Source organism: Fragaria vesca, linkage group LG2 (genome assembly GCF_000184155.1).
Source record: "Fragaria vesca subsp. vesca linkage group LG2, FraVesHawaii_1.0, whole genome shotgun sequence".
Lineage (NCBI taxonomy): Eukaryota > Viridiplantae > Streptophyta > Magnoliopsida > Rosales > Rosaceae > Fragaria > Fragaria vesca.
Window position 1 is genome coordinate 6,717,903 of NC_020492.1, and position 26,309 is coordinate 6,744,211.

Below are 26,309 nucleotides of genomic sequence, written 5' to 3' on the forward strand. Positions count from 1 at the left end.
GCTAAAGATTATGGATCATGATGCCACAAAAGATCATCGACAATATGTAGTCAATTAAGGTGGTAAGCAATCCACTTGACTAATAACTCAACAAGTAGAGTTATATGAACGTTTCGAGAAATGCTCTATGAGTGCATTCCACAGTACTTTGTGGTCATTACTTTTTGCACAGGTTGCCATTGAAGGTTTTTGTCGATGTGGCGCTTCAAAAACTTTGAGCGCATGAGATGTGAAATCTCGGCATCTAGGCTTGTTAGCCTAGGGGTCAAAACATGTGGTTTAATCCTTTCCAATGAAAGGTTCCACAGATACCAAGCGAAGATCCGCCTTAGGCATCTAGTACGTCAAAACTCAAAGGAGCAGAATGTTACATTGCTCTTGCATACAAAACCAAGCTGTTATGAGACTCGATAGAGGTCACAAACGATGCTTTTAATGGTTTGTCCTTCGGATTGATCATACACAGTCCGGAAAAGCCGCGAATTGATCAAACGCAATTCGGAAAAAGGCCTCGGATTGATCAAACACAATCCGGTGACAGGTCGGGGTTGATCAAACACAACCCGGACAAAGAAACAAGAGTGATCCAACATACTCTTCACCCGCGAATAAAATTCCGGGATTTTTGGTACCTACACACACAAAATCCCAAGCATAGAATGGAGATGGAGAAGGGAGGAAAGGATTTTATCCTCCCCGAGTTATTAAACTTGGAAAAGTTTAAGGTTTCAAAAACATACCTTTCTAGAGGCTGCCGAGAGAAGAAATAACGTTTCGCCTACTTATACTTCGAATTTGGGGCTGAAAATTTGATAGGAGGAGCAGCTCTGGATGGGGAAGCTGCTGTCAAAATTTCAGGTTGATCGGAGCAAGGGAAGGTGGTGAACCGGTGGTCGGTAGCGGAGGCGGTCTGGAATCTTCCGGCGGCCGTTTCGGAGACTTTCCGGCCGGTTCTCAGGGTGAGACTGGCGGCGTTGGATCCGGGACGGAGAGAGCTTTCTGGGGATATAAAATTCTGGTGGAGAACAGTTGGAATTTTGGTCGGAAATCGGGAAAAACAAGGCTGCCCGATTTTAGGGTTTTGGTTTTTAGGGTTTAGAAAAAAAAATGGTGGGCTATTGGCTCTAGGGTTAGAACAAAGTGCATGATAACGAGATGAAGAATAAAGTGTAGAGACAAAGAGATAGCAAGAGAGTCATCTTATTCATTGATAGGAGCCCTTTATATAGGGAATTACATAATACCAATATGGTAAGGATATGAATACATAGATCTAGTCTAACTACATATCCTATTGGCATAAGGCCAAGGCACACATAGAGAATATCCTAGAACATAAACAAAATAATTTATGTGGGCTAGACGGACACATGCTGCGTCTAGGCGGATACATGTGGTATGGGCCCAAAGGCTGCGGTCTATTAATAATAAATCGATGAAAGCAGAGTGCAAAGACTCAAAATGAACCAAATTTTAGTTAGTAACGTTCTAGTATGTGTGGAGGGAAGCCAATTTCTTGGCAGATAAATTAACTAATTTAGGCCATCTTGTTTCAGATTCTATGGCTTGGTTGTATCAGTTACCTCCTCAGCACAACCTGCTTTTCAGTTTGATATGTTAGGCTCTGGCTGTGCTAGAGGTTTCCTTGTAATGTGTTTTTCTCAATTAAAAAAAAAAAAGAAGACTCAAAATAAAGAACTGAAGTGTACCTAAGCACTTGAGCAAATATTCCTCATGACTTGAGCTTCTTTCGGCTTCGTCGTGATGAGTTTCTACCAGTCCTTTTAACATTCTCTTTCTCCTCGATCCAAATTAGACTCTCTTCATATTCAACAATGGCAAACCTGCTTCCCTCAATCATATACAGATTACAGGCCAAGCTTATCTTTTTCTTTACGATCCATCCTCATGAACCAAATCCCCTTGCCATAGCAAACCAACCGCACGGTGATCACTCAAGCAATGGCTGCACAGGCAAGTTGGAAAGATCCAGGTTAAAAACCTTAGTCCAAGAATCACTCACGTCATATTCTCTCATCGCCAAAAAATCAACAGTCACAAGTAATAGCCTCATCTGTATAACTCGCCGCACAGAGGCACCCTCCAACAACCCCAAGGTGGCACCCTCATCCGTATACAAACTTCTACCAATCTGTATGGCGAAACTAGTGCTGGTGGTGGAGACGATAGGCTTCAAGTTTAAGGATTCGGCTTTTCAGATGACACTTATCATCTGTATGTGACTTTGGAATTGGGAGATCACTCTCATAGAATGTCTACGTTGAACTTATAATATTCCCTGCAAAAATAACCTTATTTGCATTTGATCTCATTCTCTTCATATTACATGTATACTAATCCAAACCAACCTGCATTACAAATGGTAATTTGGTACCTATCAATGTCACCATTACGAGAAGTTGAAGACTACAATTTTTCTTTAACTGTTCAGCTTTCCCATAATCAAACATTCAATGCTTGTGATGATCGAGCTTGACCGGTGTAGGGAACGCACTTGGATACAGAGAGAACGTATATTGATGCAGTGAGAAGTTAGAAGGTAATCTTTTTTCTTATTTTAGTTCATTGTTTGATGTCTTGTGGCTCAAGGAACTCAACTGGAGTTGACTACAAGGGATTCATAAATGAAAAAAGAAAAAAAAAATTACTCGTTTTGACCAAATTGTTAGTTACCACCCTTGATTGGTTTTCACGGAGAGTTGATACCAATAAGTTTCAAAATAAGCCACTGTTAAATCGTCAAAACAAGGTCACAAATATCCTTCAGCCTTATGTATAGGCACTACCAGAGTTGAAAAGAAATGTCACAATGAGGAAAATCAATTGCTTTATAAGCTGGAAGTCAGGAACTGTATGAACCTCAAATCTCAATCACTCTTTTCAGTACTGTCAAATTAATGTTGAAAATTTCAATATTACAATTGAAAAGTAGTTTAGGAATGGACTCCGTTATGATCAGCTGGTTCCCAAATTCTGTAATCTTTACAAGAATTCCTTACAGTTCTATTGTTTCTTCCCCTACTGTAACTGCGAAAACATAAGAAAGAACAACCAAAACAAAAATATTAACATTGAAACTAGAAGTTCCTAAGAGCAACTTGTGTGTCTTGACAAAAAAATTATATGATCTTTTCATCCCACACTGCCCTGGCATATAAAATTGCTGTATCATAGACAACTCCTTTAGTTACACTGCAACAATGACATCTTCAGTTTCGAAAATATAATCAATTCAAAAACGATTTTTTGGTTCAAATTTTTTTCCTACTCCCCCCCTTTAAAACATGCTCTATTTGTGCTTAACTTATATTTAATAGTGATACAGTATGTACATACCAGAAGAAAATAAAACAAAAACAAAACAAAAGGAACCAAATAAAATAAAGGGCAGTTGCAACTTACATACTCCATTTATCGCTTCAAAAACACCGCTGACAAGATTGCTCATTCTTTCAATCACTTCACCAGTTTCAAGATCAGCTTCAAGCTCTAGTTGGCAGGCCATGGTTACGATGGAGGCATCAGATAGGTGTCCCCGAGACCCATCAGGTATTATGGAAAAACCAAAAGGTCTCAAGGAACAAGATAGTTGCCCAAATCCTAAAGCACTATTGACTTCTGATTGGTCGATCTGTGATGATATAATGAAAGAGCAAAACTCATCTTTGGAAGCCTCTTGTAACACATATTCAAAATTCTGTCACATTTAAAAGATTTCAGATAAGTCAGTCAAGATATAGCACCAACATGAAACAGTTAATTAAAGCATATATCACCTCTGTAGACTCGGTTTGCATAACTCGTTCTGTAGACTCGTTTTGATTCACTCTCTTTGCATGTATAGTAATACAGTTGCTGTGATCATCCGTGACTAAATTTATCACTTCTTCAGGCTCTGCCATCTCTTCTAAACATGGCCACTACCATACACAAAAGTGTTAACAGTTTCATACTAAAGTGATTCAAAATAACTTGACACAACATTTAATATAGCAAAGTTATAAGGTTGAACCATATATACCTGTAATTGTCGATTCCTTTTGACAAGAAAGTTGAAAACGGAGAGTGGTGTTGCTTCAACTCTGGAGGTAGTCACTGCCATGTAATTATTTCTTTGTGCATCAGTATCCTTTAAAATCTTGATTCCTGTATCTGATAATAAATCCCATTTATTTTCATCTGGATGCTCAGCTATGTAGCTCAAAAATACCATCTTCAATCTTCTAGCCAATGTCAGCAGAGCATGACGAACCGAAAATGCTATATTTTATTCAAACAGAAACACACAATAAGAAATCACAACATATTTAAATCAAACAAATAAATAGGATTTAAAATCCTCAAGAACATCTTGAGACAACTGCTAATAAAAACAACATAGATGACACATTTGTATCAAGTGTGCATTTATGGACCTACTACAACCATGGTTAGCGATCATACACAAAAATATAAAAACATTTACATGGATAAGACATTACCATGGTTCATAATAGGCAATTTAACAGTGACAAATTTACTTTGGATCCGCTTTTCTTTGGTTAGTAGCATACTAATCCAGTGCTTTGCATCGAATGCCAGGTTTGAATTGACACCAGAGTATATACTATCTTCAACATTGTAGTTATGTATTTCCATATTCTCAATCCATATAACCTGCATGGATAGAGCAATTCAAAAGTTGGATCAAAAGTTCCATACGACCACTACAAGATTTTACAATTGGAATCTTTTGCAGATAATATATACCTCAGAATGGTCATCACGCCTCCTAACAATGACCCCAGAAGGCCTTCTCTTACAGTTGACATTCAATGTAGAACTTAAATGCGGAAAATAGTCAGTCGATACATCAACAACAGCCCATACATCTGGTATGACTTCACGCAAAAACCTAATGAAACTGAATTTACGTGTTGGCGCACATGGCATTGGCAAGAGAAGTTCAGCATTTATCTGGCCGATATAAACCATATATTAGATTAGTGTCATTACACATTATATATAATCAGATTCATAGACCTCACTAGCATATAGGTTAGAGCACTACAGTAACAAAACACCAGTAAACATATGCGATAGTGTTTACCGTTTTTACACACTTGAAATTGTCCCTGTTATGTGGTGGTGTATTAGGCGCTAAATTACTCATAACACCAGATGACACTTCAGCAGTTCTGTTATGAACGATATTGCAAAAAACTGAAGCCCATTCGTCCTGGAAATAATGACACAAAACAAACACACCTAAAATTAAAGCGAGAATCGAAGAAATAGCAAACCTAAACTGCAATTCCATAGACGAAATTTAAACAAAAACCGAAGAAAATAATAAAAGAAATATCACACACCACATTTGTCATGGTAGTAACCACATTATCTAGCCTCAATGGAACAATGCCGCTCTCAATGGAATACTCAATCTCCATCCCAGGCGATGGCGGCTCCCTAAACATATGGTGGAGTTTCTCAATTGAACCGAGTACTGGAATATCCACAACCCAAGTGTTTGCCTTCAAAGCCAAAGTCATGATCTCTTTGTAAGCTGCCATGCATATGTTATAGCACTCTTGCATTTCTAGGAACTTGGGCACTCCTTCCTTCACCACTCCATTTGAAGACGACAACGCCTCATCAAACTTGACAATGACAACACATTTCAATCCATAAAACATATCAAGACTAATCAAAAATCAAGAACTCCAAAATCAAACACCAAGAAATTGAAATCTAATTTCAATGAAGAAGAAAAAGTAACTTGAAATTCGAGTGCAAGAATGAGTACTTAGGCCTTAAGAAAATAATTACACAAAGGAAAAAATTATGAGAAAGTGAAAAGAGTGATACCTCCTTAGCTTCTACTCCCATATTGAGGTTTGTAGCAGTTGAATTTTTCAGACCTAAGTATGACTATATGGACCTGCAAAATCTATACAGTCTTCATAGGAATTTTTGGAACCCAGATTTCTTTAACACCTCCATAGAACATATATAATTCGAATTAAGAACAATGGTTTAAGATAGATCAAGAGAGAATTTGAAATATAGTTTCGACTCTCACCCGATTAAGCCTGTTCTTGAGTGCGGATACCTCATAAATCGAAAGGCTTGTTGAGTAGAGACGAGAAGGGTTTGACTCTTGGTCAGAATCAGAGAGAAAACCTAGTGATACCCTGAGACCTTTCGGGTGCTCGTTTGCCGTTTATATAGGTTTGGCAATCAGTAAGGCATGTGCGATGCACGTGATTGGGATATTCATTATTTAATGGGAAAAGGAAAAGAAAATCTAGGATTTTACTAAGAAGAGTCCTAGTTTGAGAGTAAAACCGTAAAACTCCCAGTAAAGTCCTAGTTTGGCTTCCTCTGTACAAAATTGGATACGAAATTTTACTAGGAAGAAATAATTGATAAAGTTGTCTTCCAATTTGTAAAGTTTTGTTTCTTCGATTATGTTTAAATTGAAGCATGAATACACACCGTGAATTGAATAAAATACAATAAAAATTGTAATTGTTCTAGGATATTCTGTATCTTTCTAGATATTCTTTATGTGTGTCTTGGCCTTATGCCAATAAGATATGTAGTTAGACTAGACTTTTGTATTCATATCCTTACCATATTGGTATTATGTAATTCCCTATATAAAGAGCTCATATCAATGAATAAGATGATGATTCTCTTGCTATCTCTTTGTCTCTACACTTTATCCTTCATCACGTTATCATGCACTTTGTTCTAACCCTAGAGCCAATAGCCCACCATTTTTTTTCCAAACCCTAAAAACCAAAACCGGAGGTTCTCGGCCCTGCCTCGGCCACCGCCGCCGCCGTCGCTTCTCGGCCGTTTGCTCCGCTGCTTTCTTTTCATCCGATCAAGCATCCAAGTGTTTACGGTATGTTTATTTTACAACCTTAAAACTCTTCCAAGTTCAATAACCTCGAGGGAGATAAAATGCTTCCTCCCCTTCGTCTACTTGATAGGAGCATAAAATGCGACGATTTTATAATTTAACCTTTGCATTTAACTTGGCTATTTTCCTTTAAAAAGATCGTTTTAACTTTGTTATCTTCTTAGGTACTTCGTGGAGCAGGATAATGCAAATATGTGCTCAAGTGATGCAAGCAAAGCTTCCAATACGAAATAGAGATGTCAAGGATGGAGATTGATCACTCACATGGTCAAAAATATCAAGGAAAGACGATGGAACCACTTCACCAAAACAGAAGCTGCAAACACAAAAAGCTGAAAAATGGTTTCTGCTTATTTTCTCCGGTTTTCAAGGCTTATTTCCATGCGGTTTCGAGAATGGTTTCACCAAGATGACTGCCCAGATTTGTAGAGGAGCATTTGTAGATCAATTTGGACTCAAGAATCATCCAAATCGGTGATTTCATCTGGGAGTTATGAAGCTCCAAAGTTGGACAGAAAATCAGCAGTTCCGGGAAAGCTGTGCAGTAGTCAAGTTCCAGGCAGTGTTTGGGCTGGTTTCTGAGAATCTTTCTTGGGGGTTTTTGCACGAATTTGAAGAGTGACATCATTAATATAATTTTCCCAAAAGCCAAGCCCAGATTATATGTGGAAGACATTCAAAAGATGGCCCAAACATTGATTCTAGTCAAAGAATGAAACATAGTCTGAAAAAGAATCTTTGAAGACTTGGAGACTACTTAAAGCAAAACCTTAATACTAGAACGACTGGAAGCCGTCATACTGCAAGAGAGCCTTCACGTTGCTGCATCGCACAAGAATCCATCAAGGGGAAGTCGCCAAGATCATCGTCAACTCCTTCCATTCACAGTTTTCTTCTTCCCTTTGTAATCTTTAACTTTCGAATATGATTTATTTTCTCTGTGCGATTTCTACAATGATGTGTGGCTAGTTTATCTTAGTTAGGGGTGGAGGTTTGAAGCCCCGAATTATGCAATAAACTTTGTTTCACAACCTTGATTTCGTAATTACTTAGTTGGATTGTCTGTTTGGTTTTGATTTATAGAGAACTCTTGCTTGTTTATGTTCATGGATGCATACATAGAACATTATGAACTTGTGAGTGGGGCTAGAATTAGGTTGTTTAATCTCCTAAACGGTTAATACGGCTTAATTCAAGGTAGTAAACCTATAGGACAATAGGTGAAACCAAATAGAGAGACTTGCATGCTAGGTAGGCGTTCCACACTAGTTTTGCATACTTGTTCAATCACTTCCATTGATCTTAATGCTTAGAATAATTTATTGATAGGATAGCGTCTATACCTTGATTGGTTATTCTAAAGGCTTAGTAATGGTGCGTTCATCTTGCATAAGTAGTAAGAATTTACGCAGTGCGTTCACGGTTTATTCTTGATTGAACCTTTTCATAACTTGGTAGTTGGAATCTTGGTTGTGTGGACTTTGTTTTGAAGCATGTTCGGTGGTGAATTTCCTAAACCCCTAACCTCTTCTCTGTCTTGTTTCTCAAACTACAAATCAAAACTGTTTTCTTATTCTTTTGTCTTCTGTATTTCGTGATTTATTTAGTATAGTAAACAAACTCCAAATCCCCTGAAATTTTGTTTGCGTGTTCTTCTCTGTGTCTAGTGTAGTTTTATAAATTTTCATAATTTTCTGAGTAGTGTAGATTAGGTAGTTTAATTATATTTTAGTCTGCTGTTCGTCAGGAACAGTAGACACTTTTGTGACATTGTTTTTGTGTGTGAAATTTAAATACCCTCAATCTCTGGCAATGAATGATCCTTGCTTCTTTATACTACAATCGACAATCTTTTGCAGGGTTAAATTGTGAGGCTATTTTAGCCGTACCACTACTCCATTCTATGCTTGGGTCGCGGTGTATTTGCATGTACCAAAAATCCCGGAATTTTATTCGCGGGTCAAGAGTGTGTTTGATCACTCTTGTTTCCTTGTCCGGGTTGTGTATGATCAACCTCGACTTATCACCGGATTGTGTTTGATCAATCCGAGGCCTTTTTCAAATTGTGTTTGATCAATTCGCTGCTTTTCCGGATTGTGTATGATCAATCTGAAGGACAAACCATTAAAAGTATCGTTTGTGACCTCTATCGAGTCTCATAACAACTTGGTTTTGAATGCAAGAGCAACGTAAAATTCTGCTCATTTGAGTTTTTACATCGTCCTTAGAAGCATGACATATTTACAATCTACATGGTTAGATTGTGCCGTTTTGGTCTCTTCCAAGTGAAGATGACGCCCAGCCTTGCATCCTCAAGGAGGTTCGCCCACGTGTTTCCGGTTAAGTCTTCTACCCTATAGCGAATTTTCCATCATCAATTGTTCAACTAGGCTCATCCAAGCTCAGTGTGATGTCTTAGAATTGTCCGAAATTAAGGATATAGTGGTTTCAAGTGTGCCTCGCACTATCGACCCTCCACGGACATGCCTGGTCATACTGATTTGGAGTTACCGAAAGCTTTTGATTTTGGATCCCCCTAGCTATTAACCAATTGTCGTCTTGCAAAAGACGTTGAAGACTTATCAAAACCGGAAAATTATCATCATGATCGAATCCTCTAGGTCCTCTGAGTTAGTTTATGTTTATGTCAGGGAGCTTTTGCTAACTAGTCATGGAGTTTACGACCTTAGAACGACCGAAAAGACTTGGTTTTGATCATACACACGTCACTTTTGGCTAAGAAAAAAGCCTACACGCCACCTGCAAGCTTTATAGCTTCGCACATGCCAATTCTGCGAAAAACAGCAATCCGTCCCTTCTGGACAGTCAACTTCGTTTGAGCTTTGTGAATAGCTCCGGACGAACCAGACAGTGAGCTTTATATCAGTGGAAAGCTCTACGAGTCTAGTTTTCAGAACTTTTCGCGGTTCGTCCAGACCTATTTTAGCAAAGAAGTTATGGCTGTTTTAGTGTACAAAGGTCATTCTGTGCGAAAATTTTTATGCACTCTCGGGATTGCAGTTTTTCGTAGCTTCTTTCGATCCTTCTAAATGGTTCAAGTGGAACTATTAACTCACCTATCTACTCCTTCTTGTAGATATGTCTCATTGAGACATTGAGTGCTTCGCATATAGTGGAACTATCCACAACATTCTAAGGAACCGGCAGCTATCTTTGGATTTTGTGCCTTTGTAAATCTTCTGTGACTATAATGATTGAATCATACCGGTCATTCAGGGACACGGTTTAGCTTGAATCTTGATGCCTCATGGCACCATGATCAATGTCATAGATACCCTCTATACATTGAGAGGCAATCAAACCATATTGAGCTTTAAAGACATTCTTGTTAATAGTTTTCATTTGAAAACACATTGTGAGAATGAACAATAATTCTTTTGTGTATACCTTCTCATGAATGCGGACTGAAGCGCATCTTGGAGAAATTCATGAGTCAATCTAGTGGACTGTATGTCACTACGATTCGAATATCGAATCTCATGTTGTCGCCAAACATGATATTTGGGACACTGACTCATATAGACTTTGGTTTTGACCAATTAAGGTAATCCTGGAAGAGATATAATGGTTCAAATTTTAAGAAATTCTCATGGACATCCATTCTTCCGCTCAAAACGAAGACATTCGAGATCTAGCATCAACATGAAGAATGGTGGTGACCCGGGGGACATTGATGTCTCCCGAACACGACTCCAACTTATTGGAGGTCGTCCAGTCAATTCCTCAAGCAATTGAGGTGCACCGGCCTTCCTTCGATGTCGCATTAGCCCCCTGCAATGCTGATTGCTCGTTTTGAAAGCTTATTCTTTAGCTAAATTAGGAGTGAGACCCTCCTACACTAAATAACACAAAAGTGAACATTCTATTCTTACATCAAACTATGTAGATAGATACAATCAATTTGCAGACACCTTTTTATGCTTTATGGTGTTGGTTGAAGTGTTAACACACTGGTCACGTGTTACACTATTATCTACTGCTTATGTTGTTTATACTTCTACGAGCTCACTACCCATTCTTTAAAGAAGTTTATCGGGATGTAAGTTGAAGTGTCTTGTACCCCATGTTCACACGCAATACAGTCTCACCGAGGCTACGACCAAACAACTTTAGCTTGTCGCTCGAACATTATTGATGCACACCAATCTTTCTATTGCGTCTTGGGGATATGCAATATTTGCATGCAGCTTTACTATTCATCTACGACCCACCATCATTGAATATTTTTGTACTACAGCTCGTGACTGTGTACCATGATTGCAATCCTTGAGCTCAAACAAGATTGAAACGGATCTCTAATCCTTGAGCTCGGCTAAATGTTATTTCTAGGTGCCAAATCGCATTGTCACTACGTACAATGATGAGTCATTTGAGATGAAGAAGTATTTAGGTTGGATATGAACCTCCACCTATAAATCCGCATATGTAGAAACCTTGTCAGACAATTTCATTCACCGTTAAATTGCGGATTGTCACTTTGATGAGACAATATTCCCACTGTTAGGGGGAGATAAGAACACAAGTGTTCAAGTGGAACGACGTGAATTGTCGTGGTTTGTCCCCACTAAGTCTCATTTTGATCCTAAATGCTTAAAGTGTTAGATGAGACAATATTCCCGCCGTTAGGGGGAGATAAGAACACAAGTGTTCAAGTGGAACGACGTGAATTGTCGTGGTTTGTCCCCACTAAGTCTCATCTTGATCCCAAATGCTTAAAGTGTTAAAGTGACGAGATCACATGCTGCAAATATGTCTGCAAGGATTGATGTCTTATCAAGAGGACATGGCGCGACCAAAAGGAGTTGGTCTTGACGCCATCAACATAGATGGTGATATAGTGACGCCATATAGTGGCAAAATTGGTGTCACAGGGCCGTGTGGCTCCCCAAAAGGAGGGAGACCCTTAGGTTCGATACTTTCTCGCACTAGGAAGAAAGCAAGCTTGGCACAACTTGATCTATTGATCAGTGATACTCAAATCCGTCTCATGAAGTCTGAATTGTGATTATCGTTGGGAGACGCCTCAATGTCAAATCCAATCTATATAGAGATCTCTACAAGTATTACACTAGTGTACATGAGGACGTGAGATAATGAGTCTACTATCGAACCACCTTTTGTTGATGAATATCAACTTAGTTGATTGGCCTAATGGAAAGATGCGATCCAGCATTAACAAAGAGATAGGTCCTTGGGCAGGTGATGCCGACACCGCAAGCTAAACCCTATCAACTATGTCTTTGTTAGATAGCGTAGTGAAAACAAGAGCTTAGACTCACCTTATGGCGCAAGGTCTCTCACTAACACGCACTGAGATCAACTACGATGAGATATGCTCTCGTAATGGATGTCATTGAACTCCACTACTTTGTCAATTTGGTAGATTCCGAATAACTGAACATGCAGCATATGAATGTGGTCATAATAACATCTCTATGGGATCAGAGATATACATGAAGATCTTAAACGAACTTCATTTATCCGAATCAAGTGGCTCTAAACCACAAGAGCATGCGTTTGCCAAATGTATTGAAACACACATGGACTCTACTTGATTTGGAAGGGATATGGGTGAATTATGTCTTTGTGTGTTTATTTCGAATTTACATGGACTCTTAATGGATCAAGAGATGCCAATATGTATCAACATCCGAAGAAAAAGATTTTGGGAAGACACGGTCTCGATAAGGCACTCGATGACTGTATTGATGATGATTTTCCATCAATCGGCTTAGGCACTTTATAACTAGTGAGGCCTACATATACTCTCATGATTAGTCAAGGTCTTTGTTCTAAAGAGAGATCCGTTGTTTTGTCTAAAGCAAGATGACAAATATGTGTTAAGAGATGGAGTTCCTATCTAAGTACAATAAGACTCATCAATGTACTCAACACAATACGAAAGACTTGACATCTCATTCGCTATGAAAAGTTGTAAAGCTAAGTGTAGCTATGCGCCCACGCAACGCCAATGTAATGGCAGTAACTCTTTTTTCAATACTTAATGGTATGAAAGGTTGAGGCTTATTCTATCCCTACATAAGAAAGACACATCAAAAAAGAAATCAGAATCTGCCAAGTTTTGTAGGTCAACTTCCACGGGACCTATAGGAAATCTCACTCACTGGAAAATGGTGAAATTGGTACCATTGGAAAGGTCTATGTGTCTACTTTCCAGGGACACCAACCATTTGATCATACCTATCATATTGAGTGAGTTATGACCGTTTTCATAAAGTAGGACGAATCTGTCCGAGAATCTGATTTTGGCAAAACAGTCAACTTTGACTGGACTTTGTGAACAGCTCCTGATGAACCAGAATGTGTGTAATATACGGTTGGAAAGCTAAACGAGTCTAGTTTCCAAAACCGTTTACGGTTCGTTCATATGTATTTCCTAGAGGAAGTTATGACTGTTCTAGTAACTGAAGGTCATGCTGTGCGGAAATCTGATTTCCTGCACGAACTTATGTTTTGAGTTCACAAGCGGCCTTCTCCTCAAGATCTAAGTGTAAAAGATCATTTGAGGACGATACGGCATGATTTAGTTAATCATTGCCTAATGCCACATTTGAAGATATGTTAAAAAGCATTGACATGCTAAGTTGTTGAAATTTCCGTGATTAGTAAGAATGAGGAAGAAGAGCTCTATGATTAATGTAAAGATCAGGGGGAGGTGAGAACTTTAGGGGGAGTCTAGCACATACATACATGTTACTATCAAATGTGAAGGGTGTGTTGTACTCTTTTTCTCCTACGATTAAGGTTCAGTTTTTTTCCCATAGGGTTTTTGTGACTTGACGAGGTTTTTAACGAGGCAACAAATCAGCACCATTGGCATATCAGCGCGCGGCACAAGGGGGAGTATTCTAGGATATTCTGTATCTTTCTAGATATTCTTTATGTGTGTCTTGGCCTTATGCCAATAGGATATGTAGTTAGACTAGATCTATGTATTCATATCCTTACCATATTGGTATTATATAATTCCTTATATAAAGGGCTCATATCAATGAATAAGATGATGATTCTCTTGCTATCTCTTTGTCTCTACATTTTATCCTTCATCAGTAATGAATATAATTTCGTATATTCCCTAATTTTAATGGCTAAGTTTAGAATCTGGATATCAAAATTTCTTAAGAAGTGTATAATTTTCTCGGAGTAAAGGAACAAACAAAGAAATAAAAAGGAGAATTTTGCATACATTACTAGAAAAAGAAAAAAAAAAGAGAAAAAAGAATAGAAAATAAAAACAAGCGTTCACTTATTTGTGCAACTGAATTGTGACTTGTGAATATGTAGGTCACTCTTTCTGTACGTAAATCCCCTATCCATTCATGACGAATCCTTGTCACTGTCCGGATATAATTCCCGGTTGTCAGGACACACTCGTTGTAAATCACCCACTCTGGTTTGTGATCCAAGAAATTCGAGGGATGCAAATCTACCACTTGGTTTTCTTTCACTATCAGATAGTGCCCGTCATGTTGTAGATGAGCCACCTGCATGAAATATCCAGCAACCAGGGCATTCCTTATGTTGATGTGGTAGTCAGGACTGTTGAAATTGGTACTGCATAGCTTAAGGCTAAACCGAGCCATAATTCGCAGTAGCTGCTTCCTAACATCTTCTGCAGCCTTTAGTGCCCATGTGATCTAGAAAATTGTCATAGCACCAGGATGGATCCTCCTTGTTTTGTTTGAACGCATGGTACACATTTAGCATAGTGAGGTGATCTCCATCAATGTGCACAAACCTGGCTTTTGCTTCATCTGCAGCGGCTTTTTGAGCCTCATCCGCCCTAGGCCGGACAAAAGGATGCGGCACTGAAAGCATGGCAGCAATTGTCAAGATCTCATTGGAGCAGTTGTATTGAGGACTGACAACAAGCATCTTCGATATCTGAGGGTCCAAGGGGAATTCACTCATCATCTCCCCTATAATACAAAACCTCTAGTGCATCCTTCATTGTATGTATCAGGTGCAGGGGGATCCAAATAATCATAATGAACCAAATCTTTAATTCCTAGTTTCAACATGGTAAGAACTGTAGTTGCCAAGTTTGATCTCAATATTTCTGGATACGTCTCTCGCTGAAGCTTATTGAAACTTTCCTCGGTGTAAAGTCTAAAACATTTCCCGGCCTGTGTTCTCCGGGCACGCCCTTTCCTCTGATCTACACTTGCCTTGGAGATTGGAGACACCAACAACGATTCAACATGCTTTCGCGGATTATAAATCTTCTGCTTGCCAAGTCCTGGGTCAACTACATACACAATCCCATCTATGGTCAAGGACGTCTCTGCAACATTTGTTGACACCACAATCTTCCTCCCAAGAATTCGATCAAACACTTTTCAGGCTCAAGAGTCAAGAGTAGCACTCTTCACAACCAGCTTCAAGTCAGCTCTAACCACCAACACTCCCTTCAAAACCCCAAACAGAAGATCGGTAGCCAAAGTTCTTTCGTGCGGCTCATCAAGAATGATCACATCATATCTCTCAAACATCGGATCCGCCATCGCTTCCCTCAAAAGCATACCATCCGTCAAATACTTCAACACCGTCCTGCCACTCAAACACTCCTCAAACCAGACACTGTAACCAACCTCTTCCCCAACTCTCACACGAGTCACATCCATCTCTTCCGCAACACGCCTAGACACCGACATTGCAGGCTTGCAGCCACCCGACGCGGCTGAGTACACGCAACCATCATCTTCCTCCCTCTCCTCCTAGTCAACTCCAACTCCTCATCAACCACAGCCTCCAAAACAAACTGAGGAATCTGCGTAGTTTTACCGCTACCAGTCTCGCCAACCAAAATCACACTGATTGGCCTCGAAAGCCTACAAGAACTTGTCTCGGTGCCGCCATACCAGCAAGCTCTTCCTCTTGTCAAGAATGTCATAGTACCTCTGAGAGTAAGGCCTCCCAGTCCACCTGTTATTATTCATCACAACATTCAAACCACAACCCGAAAACCCTTTCTAATATATACGCAATTTTAACACAAATTAGCAAACATAAACAGAAACTAAATCAAACGCACAGTAAATTCATAGCTCCAATTTTTAACTAGAGTAAATTTAGAGAAACAAAGAACTTTGTAACAACTAACAAGTAATGAGATATATAACCAACCTGAACACGTGAGAGCACGTGTTTTGAGGTTTTTGGCCCAGAAATGATCTCCCGCTTTCAATAGGATTCCTACATAAGTTTGATTCGCATTGTGTTTTTCTTTGATGAGGCAAAAGGAGACGTCAAACAGAGGCTGGATGGCACTTATACGTATATGATGATTCAAGTTTTGGTACTTGTTAACATAACTCAGTTCAATGAAGTTAATAATTAATCATCAACTCTTGTTACATATCTGTTACATATCAATACTAAGATTCTACATATACATGAATTATGAATACATGATCTCTTCTGAAGTTGTGATAATCGGAAAGATTAATTTGTGATTGTTGAGGATTCAGATGTTGTACTCGACTAGCCATTCACCACTAATCTTTGTCACTGTTCGGATAAAACTCCTGCTTGTAAAGACATACTCATTGTAGATCAAAAACTCAGGTTTGTGATCCAAAGAACTCGAGGGATGCAAATGTACCACTTGTTTCTCCTTCCTTGTCAAGTACTCTCCGCTGCGTTGTCGATGAGCTACTTGCCTGAAATATCCTGCAAGAAGAGCCTTTCTTGTGTTGATGTAGTAGTCAGGACTACGCAAGTCAGTACTACATAGCTTGAGGTTAAGACGAGTCATGATGCGCATCAGCTGCTGCCTAACATTGTCTGCAGCCTGCAATGCCTTATGACTAAGATAGTTGTCATAGCACCAGGATGGATCCTCATTGTGTTGCTTGTATGCATGATACACATTGAGCAAAGTGAGGTGATCTCCATCAATATGCGCAAATGCAGATTTGGCTTCGTTGGCTTCTTTAGTCTCATCTCTAGGCCGGATAAATGGAGTGGGAACAGAAAGCATTGCAGAAATTGTCAAAATCTCATTGGAGCAGTTGTACTGAGGGCTGACAATGAGCATCTTTGACATCTGAGGGTCTAATGGAAATTCACTCATAGTCTCCCCCACCTTGGTTAAGTTACCATCTTCATCAAGGGCTCCCAAAAAGTACAAAACCTCTAGTGCATCCATCATTGTCTCAGGAGCAGGAGGATCCATGAAATCATAATGACACAAATCCTCTGCTCCTAGTTTTTTCATGGTGAGTACTGTATTTGCAAGGTTTGATCTCAATATTTCTGGATATGTCTCTTGCTGCAGATCATTCTGGAAACTTTTCTGTGTGTAGAGTCTATAGCATTTTCCTGGCTGAGTTCTTCCGGCACGCCCTGACCTCTGCCGTGCACTTGCCTTGGAAATTGGAGACACCAACAAGGACTCAACATGCGCTCGAGGGTTATAAACTTTCTGTTTGGAAAATCCCGGGTCTACAACATAAACAACTCCATCTATGGTAAGAGAAGTCTCTGAAATGTTTGTTGACACCACAATTTTCCTCTCAGGAATTTGCTCAAACACTTTCTGTTGCATAGCAGGTGGGAGAGTTGAATACAATGGCATCACTTTCACAGGACCAATGTAACACTTGTGATTGATTTTAGTAATTTCTCTATTAATTATCAGGCATGCTTCTTCTATTTCCTCCTCTCCAGTTAGGAAAAGAAGCACATCTCCAGGAGCCTCGCACGTAAGAATCTGTAGAACAGTTCGTATTGCTGCCTCCAAGTAATCCCTTTCGGGTTGCTGAGTATAAAAAATCTCCACAGGAAAAAGTCTGCCAGGAACTTCTATGAGGGGTGCACCATTGAAATAATGTTGAAACTTCTTGGCCTCAAGAGTAGCACTCATCACAACCAGCTTCAGATCAGCTCTGACTTTCAACACTTCTTTGAGAATCCCAAATAGAAGATCAGTAGCCAAAGTTCTTTCATGAGCTTCATCAAGAATTATGACATTGTATCTCCCAAACAGTGGATCTGTCATTGCTTCTCTTAAAAGCATACCATCAGTTAAGTACTTCAACAATGTCCTCTCACTGGTGCATTCCTCGAAACGAATACTGTAACCAACCTCTTCCCCAATGGCCACATCCATCTCTTCCGCAACACGGCGTGACACTGACATTGCAGCCACTCTGCGGGGCTGAGTACATGCGATCATCATCTTCTTCTTTCTTCTTGTTAGTTCTGGATATACATTATCAGCAACAGCTTCCAAAACAAATTGAGGAATCTGAGTTGTTTTACCACTTCCGGTCTCACCAACTAAAACTAAGCATTGGGTGGCCTTGAGGTCCTGCAAGAACTTCTGTTTATGTTGCCAAACAGGCAAAGTTCTCCTCTTCTCAAGGATGTTATAGTACCTTTCTGAGTAAGGCCTTCCAGTCCACCTGTTGTTGATGATGAGATCAATACTATTGCTTACAACTCTGTCGAGGTTCGATGAGGTTGCTCCCCCACCACTATTTGGTTTGCTCCTCTTGGAGTCGGATGAGACTGACTGGTTGATCAAGCACAGCTTCCTCTTCCTTTCGGTGCGGACTATAGAACTAGCCATCAATGAGAAAACCAAGTGCTAGCTAATGTAATGATCTCTGAAAGGGTGATGATACTGTCTTACTGAAAAATCACATCAAATAGGAATTTGATTATTTTTTCCAAATTAAATCCTAAATCCAATATATACAGGATTCAAGGCTTTTCTTGAGGAGAACTGGGTTCCTATTCCCAATAGGATTGTAAAAGTTTATGGCTATATGGGAATTTGATATGGATCTGGTTTGTAGCAACTGATCGAAAACCAAACCTTTCTTTTGATCGTATGAAAGCATGATGTTAAATGAAAGCATGAGTTTTCTTCAAGATCTAAACCCAGATCACCTTCTTGAGCCACACCAGTAAAATCCTTGCAGAAATTTCTTTTTAATGTCCCCATTTAAAGCTCTGATAGACTGATTGTACCTTTGGTTTTACTTGGTGAGAAAGCAAGCCAATCACAGTTCTTCTTGTTGGTCAATCACTGTTTCCTTTGCAGTTACTGTGTGTGTCTCTGTGGCTCTGTGCATGCAGAGAGCATGTGTAATACTCATACCATTTATGTATATCTAATATCTTTATAAAATTGCAGTCAAAGTCTGAAAATGCCAACACTCAGACATTCAGGTCAGCATTTTAACCAATGAGAAAAAGGGCCACTGGTCAACAATCACAGTGAACTTCCAAGTCCAAGTTCACAGATTACAGCAGAACCAAATCAGATAATATTCCCCTTTTTTTCTTTGAATTCTTGATCCCAAACCAATTTCTGATATGATTTTCATTAACCCTTTTCCAGAAACTTCATCCAAAACCACAGAGAAATTAAGCAAGTGCTAAAACAAATCACAAATTCACAACCATAATTGTTACTGTAATAACAGACATAGTGAAAGTAAAACCAACAAACTCTATCTGTGTCAGCAATCCAACAAATTCTAATAAATCACACACGCACACTTTGTGCATTTACTCCCTCTACATAACCCTCCCCTTTTCCCCTGCTCTGTTTCACTCTTTGCTTCAATTCCAATTCCCAAAATGGATTTCCCCACAAAACCATCCCTTTTGTTCTCCTCTGCTCTGCTTTTCCTCACAACCCTTGCCTCCTTCTCCTCTCTAGCCACAGCTGTGGACTACACATCCTTGGTTTACAAGGGCTGTGCTAATCAAAAATTCCAAGACTCAACTGGGATATACTCCCAAAACCTCCAATCTCTATTCAACTCTCTAGTCTCTTCAGCCCAGCAGAAAAAGACCTTCTTCACCACCACCTCCGGTGACTCCCCAAATGCAATCACAGGTCTCTACCAGTGCAGAGGAGACCTCTCCACAGCTGATTGCTCCACCTGTGTCACAAAGCTTCCATCTTTAACCCAAAAACTCTGTGGAGAAGTCATAGCAGCTAGAGTCCAGCTCAGTGGGTGCTACTTGCGTTATGAAATTTCTGGGTTGAAGCAGGTTTCAGGCACACAGCTGCTCTACAAGATTTGCAATAAGGCTAGTGGGTCTAGTGATTTTCAAGAGAAAAGGGACTCTGCTTTTGAGAAACTGGAGAGTGGGATCAAGAATGGTAGTGTGTTGTTCTATACTGGGAGCTATGAGTCTGTTTATGTTTTAGGCCAGTGTGAGGGAGATTTGGGCAGCAGTGATTGTGTTGATTGTGTCAAAAGTGCTTCTGAAAAAGCTGGTTCAGAGTGTGGTGATGCAGTTTCTGGGCAGATTTATCAGCACAAGTGCTATATCAGCTACAGCTACTATGCTAAAGGTGTCCCAAACTTAACTTCTTCTTCAGGTAAACTCACAGAGCAAACAATCTCAACTTTGTTTTTTAGTAAAAAGGATTTGTATTTTTCTTTTTGGGTCATTATCTAAAAGGTGTTTCAAATAACTGATATACGTTATTATGGATATATAATCAATTTCAAGTAGGGTTTTGAGGACTACTAAAGAACAAATTTCAAGTGGTATATGAGAGAGAGAGGATCAGCAGGATCCTCTTTATTAATCTTATGATTAACCAGTAAAATAGTAAATAAGAGTCACTCATTCTTGATCCTCTTTATTAATCTTATGATTAACCAGTAAAATAGTAAATAAGAGTCACTCATTCTTTTGTTTATTGGTTTTCCTTATGGTATGATGAAGGGTTAAAAGGATGTGTATGGGGATTGAACAGATGGCTTTATTTGTTTCCCTCTACATCTACTAGTTTTTGTGTTATATTTCAACACTTGGTCAAATATTGGCAATGATTTTGATGTGCTTAAATGTTGTAGGGACTGTAGGGTCTAACCATCACACAACACAGAAGACAGTGGCCATTGTTGTGGGAGGTGTTGCAGCTGTGGGGTTTGTATGTGTATGCCTGATGTTTATCAGGTCCTTGATCAAGAAGCGTAGTGCCAACAAATATGGAGACTACTACTGATTTGGTTGATGTCAATGAAGATATATGAGGATTTTTGTATAGCATTGCAGGGGAGAAAAGCTTGAGAATTTAGTGAAGGTTACATATCAAGGGGCTTGAAATGGGTTTTGAAGTTGGGATCTTTTTTCAGATGGGTGGGATTTAAGTTTAGGGATCAGCAAACACTAACTTATGGTGGAATTTGTTTAATTAATCATGTTTTGGCAGATATGGATCATATGGATTTTCAAATTGTTTTCTTTTCCCCTGCAGATATACCTTTAGCTTTTGATTTCATTCTCCTTTTTTGCATAAATGTTTACTTGCTTTGCTTCAATGATCAAAGTTGGGTAAAGGAGTTTGTTTCTTCCTATTGTATTTGGGTTCCTTGGTTGTTAAGCCATAAATTAGGATTTGCGAAGGAAAATATCTAACCCCACTTTATTAAAACACATTTGCATTATTTGGGATTGGACCCACCAAGGTGATGGAGCTAGCTTTCGAAAATCATAAGAACAACCTGGGTGTGTTGGTATTTGCTGGTAGAAAATTTAAGTGCTAAAATCCCTTTTTCTTTCTCTTTCAACTAGCTAGCTTAATCCCTATTGTTATCTGTTTTAATTCTGTTCATCAGTTTGGAGTTGAAATGCAAATGTGTTTTTACCACACAACCTACAATGAGGAAATCATAAATGATTCACGAAAAATATAATGATCAAGTAATTAACTATAGCACACGGCCAGTATCATTTGATCTAACGGTATAGTCTTTCTTTAATATATGAGAGGTTGTAAGTTCGATTTATGAAGTTGTAAAAAAAAAATAAAAATAAAAAATAAATAAAACTATAGATAGCACAAGCATTGTTCATCAGTTAGAATTTTTTTTGACTCAACACGTAACGGCGCCTCAAATCAAGTCTTTCTCCGTTCGCTACGATCTTTCTTCTCTTATGAAATTTCTAGTTTAATCGAGGGTCTTATTATCCAATTAGTTTTAGGAGATACCGAATCTTTCATTGATGCATAGTATTCCTTGTGCGTGTGTGACTTAAATCGGGCATGTTGCTCTATATTTCCAGATTTTATTTCTCAACATAATATACTTCCAGATTTAAGCCTTCACTAAATCAACCTGGAAACCAAGAATGCTCACAATATATAAGTCGATCACGATATACAAGTCCATCACGGCTAAAGGTTTCACGTACAACTAACTAACAGACAGTGGAAAATAATGGAAGCTGCAATGCATGCTGAACAAATAATGAGAATCGAGAGGAGGCACCCTACGCAAATGCAGTATATTGGGAGCTTGAAACAATATAAGCAGTGATGTCCTTGTGCTTGGTAATCTACCACAGTTCCTAAGTAACACATTCGTCGATTTCCAGTTGAATCAGTCTACTGCAATATTGTTCATGTCACCCCGGGGTGTTCAGACTACTTTGACGCTCGGGAGGGATGGAAACAACATGCATTGTTTGAGAGGTTGATGATCGAGGGTCGCGCATCGTGAGAATTTCCAGGTCGGCGACGTTGTGCAACTATGGTTTTACAAAGATCGCCAGAATCGGCTACGCTTTGTTATGCAGCACCAGGAGGCAGCTGATTCTAACGAATGCTAGCTAGCAAGTTATAGATTGATGGGTCATCGGTTAAGAGTATTCTTTTTGGTCAGTGTTAATGTTTTATTTAGCAAGATTGTAGACTCGAATCTCTATATGATTTATATACTTCTCTTACGTACTCTTTTATGATTTATATACATAAGGTATGATTTTCATTTTTCTTATCAAAATCAGAATCTTACTTGGGGTAAAATCTAAACCAAAACCTTACGTATATCCTGTTTGGGATCATTTTCTGTCGACCATGAATGTCTCTGTCTACTAGGACTTGTGGGTTACTTATTGCTGCATCAGGAGAATAATCACATCATGGCTCTATGTAGTAGGCACTAAAGTAGAAGAGTGGCCACAATAAGGAGAAAATTATGGCTCTATGTAGTAGGCACTAAAGTAGAAGAGTGGCCACAACAAGGAGAAAATGTTATCTGGGTCACTGAGCATGCGTCTTCATTGAGGAACCTGAGATTGGTTAACAGGTTTCATATACGTGTCTGCTTTTACAGTACCCGCCAATCTTTTTCTACTTCTTCTGCAAGTCTTTGGAATAAAAGAGCTGTCCATTGAGATGCTGCACATTACTATGCAACCGATCCAACAAACTAAAATTTCTTAGTCTAAATTTTGAGGGAGATTCCTTGCATCTCTTAGGTGCATAGGATTCTGTACATTGTGGGGTGGGGAACTTAGTTATCCCACAGGTTCTTTATGATCCTTTAGGGCGAAAGAGTACATAGTATATATCAGATATCAAACGTATATCAGAATATGCTAATCTTGAGTAATAAGAAAAAGCAAAACATCAACTTAAACTAAATCCCTCATAAGCAAGACAAAATTTAAACAAAGCACCAAAAAGAAATTAATTCAAAAGAATCTTTGAAGTGACTTGCTTTCCAAAATGTATGTTTCAGAAGTCAGAATCCCCTAATCTGGGAAAAGTGGAGAGATATCACTAGGCTAGCTCTCTCGTTCAAGGGGGAAGTTTTGGTACTCCTACATATTTCAAACCTACCACTTACCAAATTAGAAGTCACCATATCCGACTTGCATAGGCAAAATCAAGCACTATTACAATTAGTGCGCTTAACCGGCATATCAACACTCAATCGATCTGACTAGCATAAGCAAAATCAAGCCCTATTACAAGAAGTGCGCTTAACCAGCATATCAACACTCAATCGATTACACTGAGGGATATAATCCATAGCACAGCAACCAAAGGGATCTACAGACTCAATCTTTACATATGTGAAGGTGGTGCCTACAAAAGGTGTTGGTTGCTACATTCATCAAATTCAAACAGTTTACCTGGCTGTCTAAACCGAGTGGCCAAAAACCAGATAAAAAAGGAACAAGAAGCTGGAATGGTTCGTGCAGTGAACTTAACATTCTAAAAGAGTTTACGATCAAATACTGCACACTGAAATCAGTCATGATACCACAAAATAAAATGCACAACACGATAAAGTTCTCAAAACTGAAAAAGGTTATGGTTCAATTCAGCTGTGAAAAGACAACTTTGAGTGATGTTCCGAGTTTGTTGAGTCTCGACAAGCATTTGCAATTTTCTAAAGCAGGAAACATATGCATCATCTAGATATGTATTTTTTGAAAATTCCTATATAAACTCTTAATCGGGCATGGGTATAGATCACAACCAAATGTAACACAGGGTTCTAGATCCCTAAAGAGGATTCACTTATCTAAACTGTACCACTAAATGGCCTGGCTTCACCACATATCCTGGTATTTTTGGAGTCTCATATCACTAAAGAGCACTCTTTGCAGCAAGGGCGCAAGGATATAACTACAATCATGTACATATTTGAACTACAAGTTCTTCAGTTTTACCACTACACGGCCATAAAATTAGAAGCCCCACTCCCCCATCTCACCCATATATCTACGATCCGACCCTGAACAACACAAACAGCCTTTCTTCTGCATAAACCCTACGAAGCTACATAAGTCAGAACGAAATCCTAATCATGCTCACATGAGAAAATGAACCTAACTGAGTCACAGCAAAATGAATTGCACATCGAAAATTTCTACAATCAAGCATAACACATGTAAATCCAATTCTGAATAAAATTAAAATTATTGAACCCTAAATCAACCTCAAAAGAAAATCCATCTCCAAAATGACTAATACAAACGCATCGGTAGTCCGTAATAAAACCCTAAAATTACTGCAATCAAGCACATAATCTCCAATTCCAAACCCTAAGCGACACAGAAAAAAGCGATATACGGTACCCGATTGCTCCGACCCGACCCGGTCCGGTTTCACTTGGTGCCGAGGATGTTGGCCTGCTGGAGCTCGAGCTCGGTGAGCTGCTGGTCGCGGTCCATCTCGATGATGAGAGGCACGACGAGGATGAGGAAGGTGGTGCCGAAGATCCAGGCGGCCTTGCCGGTGCTCTTGAGCAGCTTCTTGGTCACGAACATGGTGTCGGAACTGTACTGCTTGCCCTTGGCGACGATTGTGGACTGGGAGATCTTGGTTAGGACGCCGTCGTCCTTCTTAGGGTTCCGCCGCTCCGGGAGGGAGATGCCGCCTTTGCGAGCTGGGGTTGCCATCGGTGAGAGAAAGAGAGATGAAGAGTCGTCAAAGAGGGTTTTGGGGTATCAGTGTGGATGCTGCTCTCTCTGCGGCTTTTCATATGTGTACCAACGACATGTCGTTAGGATTATTGAAGGGTTTTACAGTTTTCTTTTTGAGTCCTTGTGGTTTGGAAATGTACAGACTTTGACCCCTCTATAGTTTGATTTTTGTTACAATTATCGAAACTGCCATGAGATTATAAGAAAAAACGAATTTATCGTCAACCTTTCATCGTGATCCAATCTAAGAAAACACAAAATTAATCAAACTCGTAGTGTTCACATTCACATGGTCACCTACTGACCAAGGAAATCACGGTCAATCGTCGTTGTAGAAAACAAAACAACTTAACTGTAGAATAATACTTCTCACTATTGAATTTAAATCTAACGATGATTAACTGTAATTTCTTTGGTCACTAGGTGATATGTGAACACCACTGCTAATCAAACGGATAAGGATAACATCAATATTCAGAATATTTGCTTCTCTTAGAATGATGTGAGATCCGGAATTTGACAACAATAAAAACTAAAATGGAAGAACAAAATAATCTTAGAAGAGATCATGACACAAAATAATGCGAAATTTTGAAATTTGGCAACAGTAAGAATTAAAAAGGAAAAACATAATAACCATAGAAGAAATTAGGACACAAAAATACTATCTTCCTTTAGCGGGTTGGGACACGAGCTTTAGGTGTTCAGGGTTAGGTAACTCGAGACTGTGACATCAACTTAAGACATATGGGAAAAAAAAAAAAAAACAAAAAAACTACTTCTCAGAGCATCTCCAATGGAAGGGGTTATTTTCATTTGACATCTAATGTGGAATTTTTGACTATTTTTTCCCAATTTTTTCACTCCTAACCCAGCTGTTAAAAAAAATATATATATTCTATTGTTAGGATGTAAGTATTTTTATTATAACATTACAGCTCTAAGATTTGTTGGCTTTGTTCAGTGTAACTTGGTATGAAGGAAGNGAGAGAGAAGAAAGAGNGTAACAATAAAAAAATAAAAATAAAACAAGTAGCCCATGGGACGTATNAATTNTATAGATGAATCTAAAAACTAGTACATTACCCCGTGGACTAAATAAAACTACTACTAGGTTTAGGTACGGTTTGTTTTT

At 39.0% G+C, this 26,309-nt stretch overlaps 3 protein-coding genes and 1 pseudogene across 4 annotated transcripts in view; 1 reads left to right on the forward strand and 3 right to left on the reverse strand.

Annotated features, from left to right (window-relative positions):
• LOC101311650 overlaps positions 1-16,018 on the reverse strand; it is an 18,853-nt pseudogene extending 2,835 nt beyond the window's left edge. The window contains exons 1-9 of the transcript XR_184130.1: positions 16,004-16,018; positions 14,210-15,945; positions 5,373-5,703; positions 5,111-5,239; positions 4,771-4,977; positions 4,503-4,677; positions 4,043-4,281; positions 3,798-3,941; positions 3,428-3,718 (exon numbers count right to left, since the gene is read on the reverse strand). The product of XR_184130.1 is annotated as an uncharacterized LOC101311650 (transcript). The remainder of the gene's footprint in view (positions 1-3,427; positions 3,719-3,797; positions 3,942-4,042; positions 4,282-4,502; positions 4,678-4,770; positions 4,978-5,110; positions 5,240-5,372; positions 5,704-14,209; positions 15,946-16,003) is intronic.
• Positions 16,019-16,439: 421 nt separating this feature from the next.
• Positions 16,440-18,548, reverse strand: LOC101311940 (probable pre-mRNA-splicing factor ATP-dependent RNA helicase-like). Its single transcript, XM_004292192.1, has one exon. It carries the CDS (start codon positions 18,546-18,548, stop codon positions 16,440-16,442), a length of 2,109 nt encoding a protein of 702 aa, XP_004292240.1.
• Positions 18,549-19,546: 998 nt separating this feature from the next.
• LOC101312229 (cysteine-rich repeat secretory protein 11-like) lies at positions 19,547-20,957 on the forward strand. Its single transcript, XM_004292193.1, has 2 exons — positions 19,547-20,321; positions 20,806-20,957. The coding sequence occupies exons 1-2, from the start codon at positions 19,568-19,570 to the stop codon at positions 20,955-20,957; spliced, it is 906 nt and encodes a 301-aa protein (XP_004292241.1). The 5' UTR covers positions 19,547-19,567.
• Positions 20,958-24,856: 3,899 nt separating this feature from the next.
• Positions 24,857-25,187, reverse strand: LOC101312518 (mitochondrial import receptor subunit TOM9-2-like). Its single transcript, XM_004292194.1, has one exon. The coding sequence runs from the start codon at positions 25,148-25,150 to the stop codon at positions 24,857-24,859; it is 294 nt and encodes a 97-aa protein (XP_004292242.1). The 5' UTR covers positions 25,151-25,187.
• Positions 25,188-26,309: the final 1,122 nt, after the last annotated feature.

What these genes read in the sequence shown, in the direction of transcription:
- LOC101312229 (XM_004292193.1), top strand. Translation starts at nt 19,568, where the DNA reads ATGGATTTCCCCACAAAACCATCCCTTTTGTTCTCCTCTGCTCTGCTT. An exon ending in AAACTTAACTTCTTCTTCAG is followed by an intron (nt 20,322 to 20,805) that starts GTAAACTCACAG and finishes TAAATGTTGTAG; the next exon opens with GGACTGTAGGGTCTAACCAT.
- LOC101311940 (XM_004292192.1), bottom strand. Translation starts at nt 18,548, where the DNA reads ATGGCTAGTTCTATAGTCCGCACCGAAAGGAAGAGGAAGCTGTGCTTG.
- LOC101312518 (XM_004292194.1), bottom strand. Translation starts at nt 25,150, where the DNA reads ATGGCAACCCCAGCTCGCAAAGGCGGCATCTCCCTCCCGGAGCGGCGG.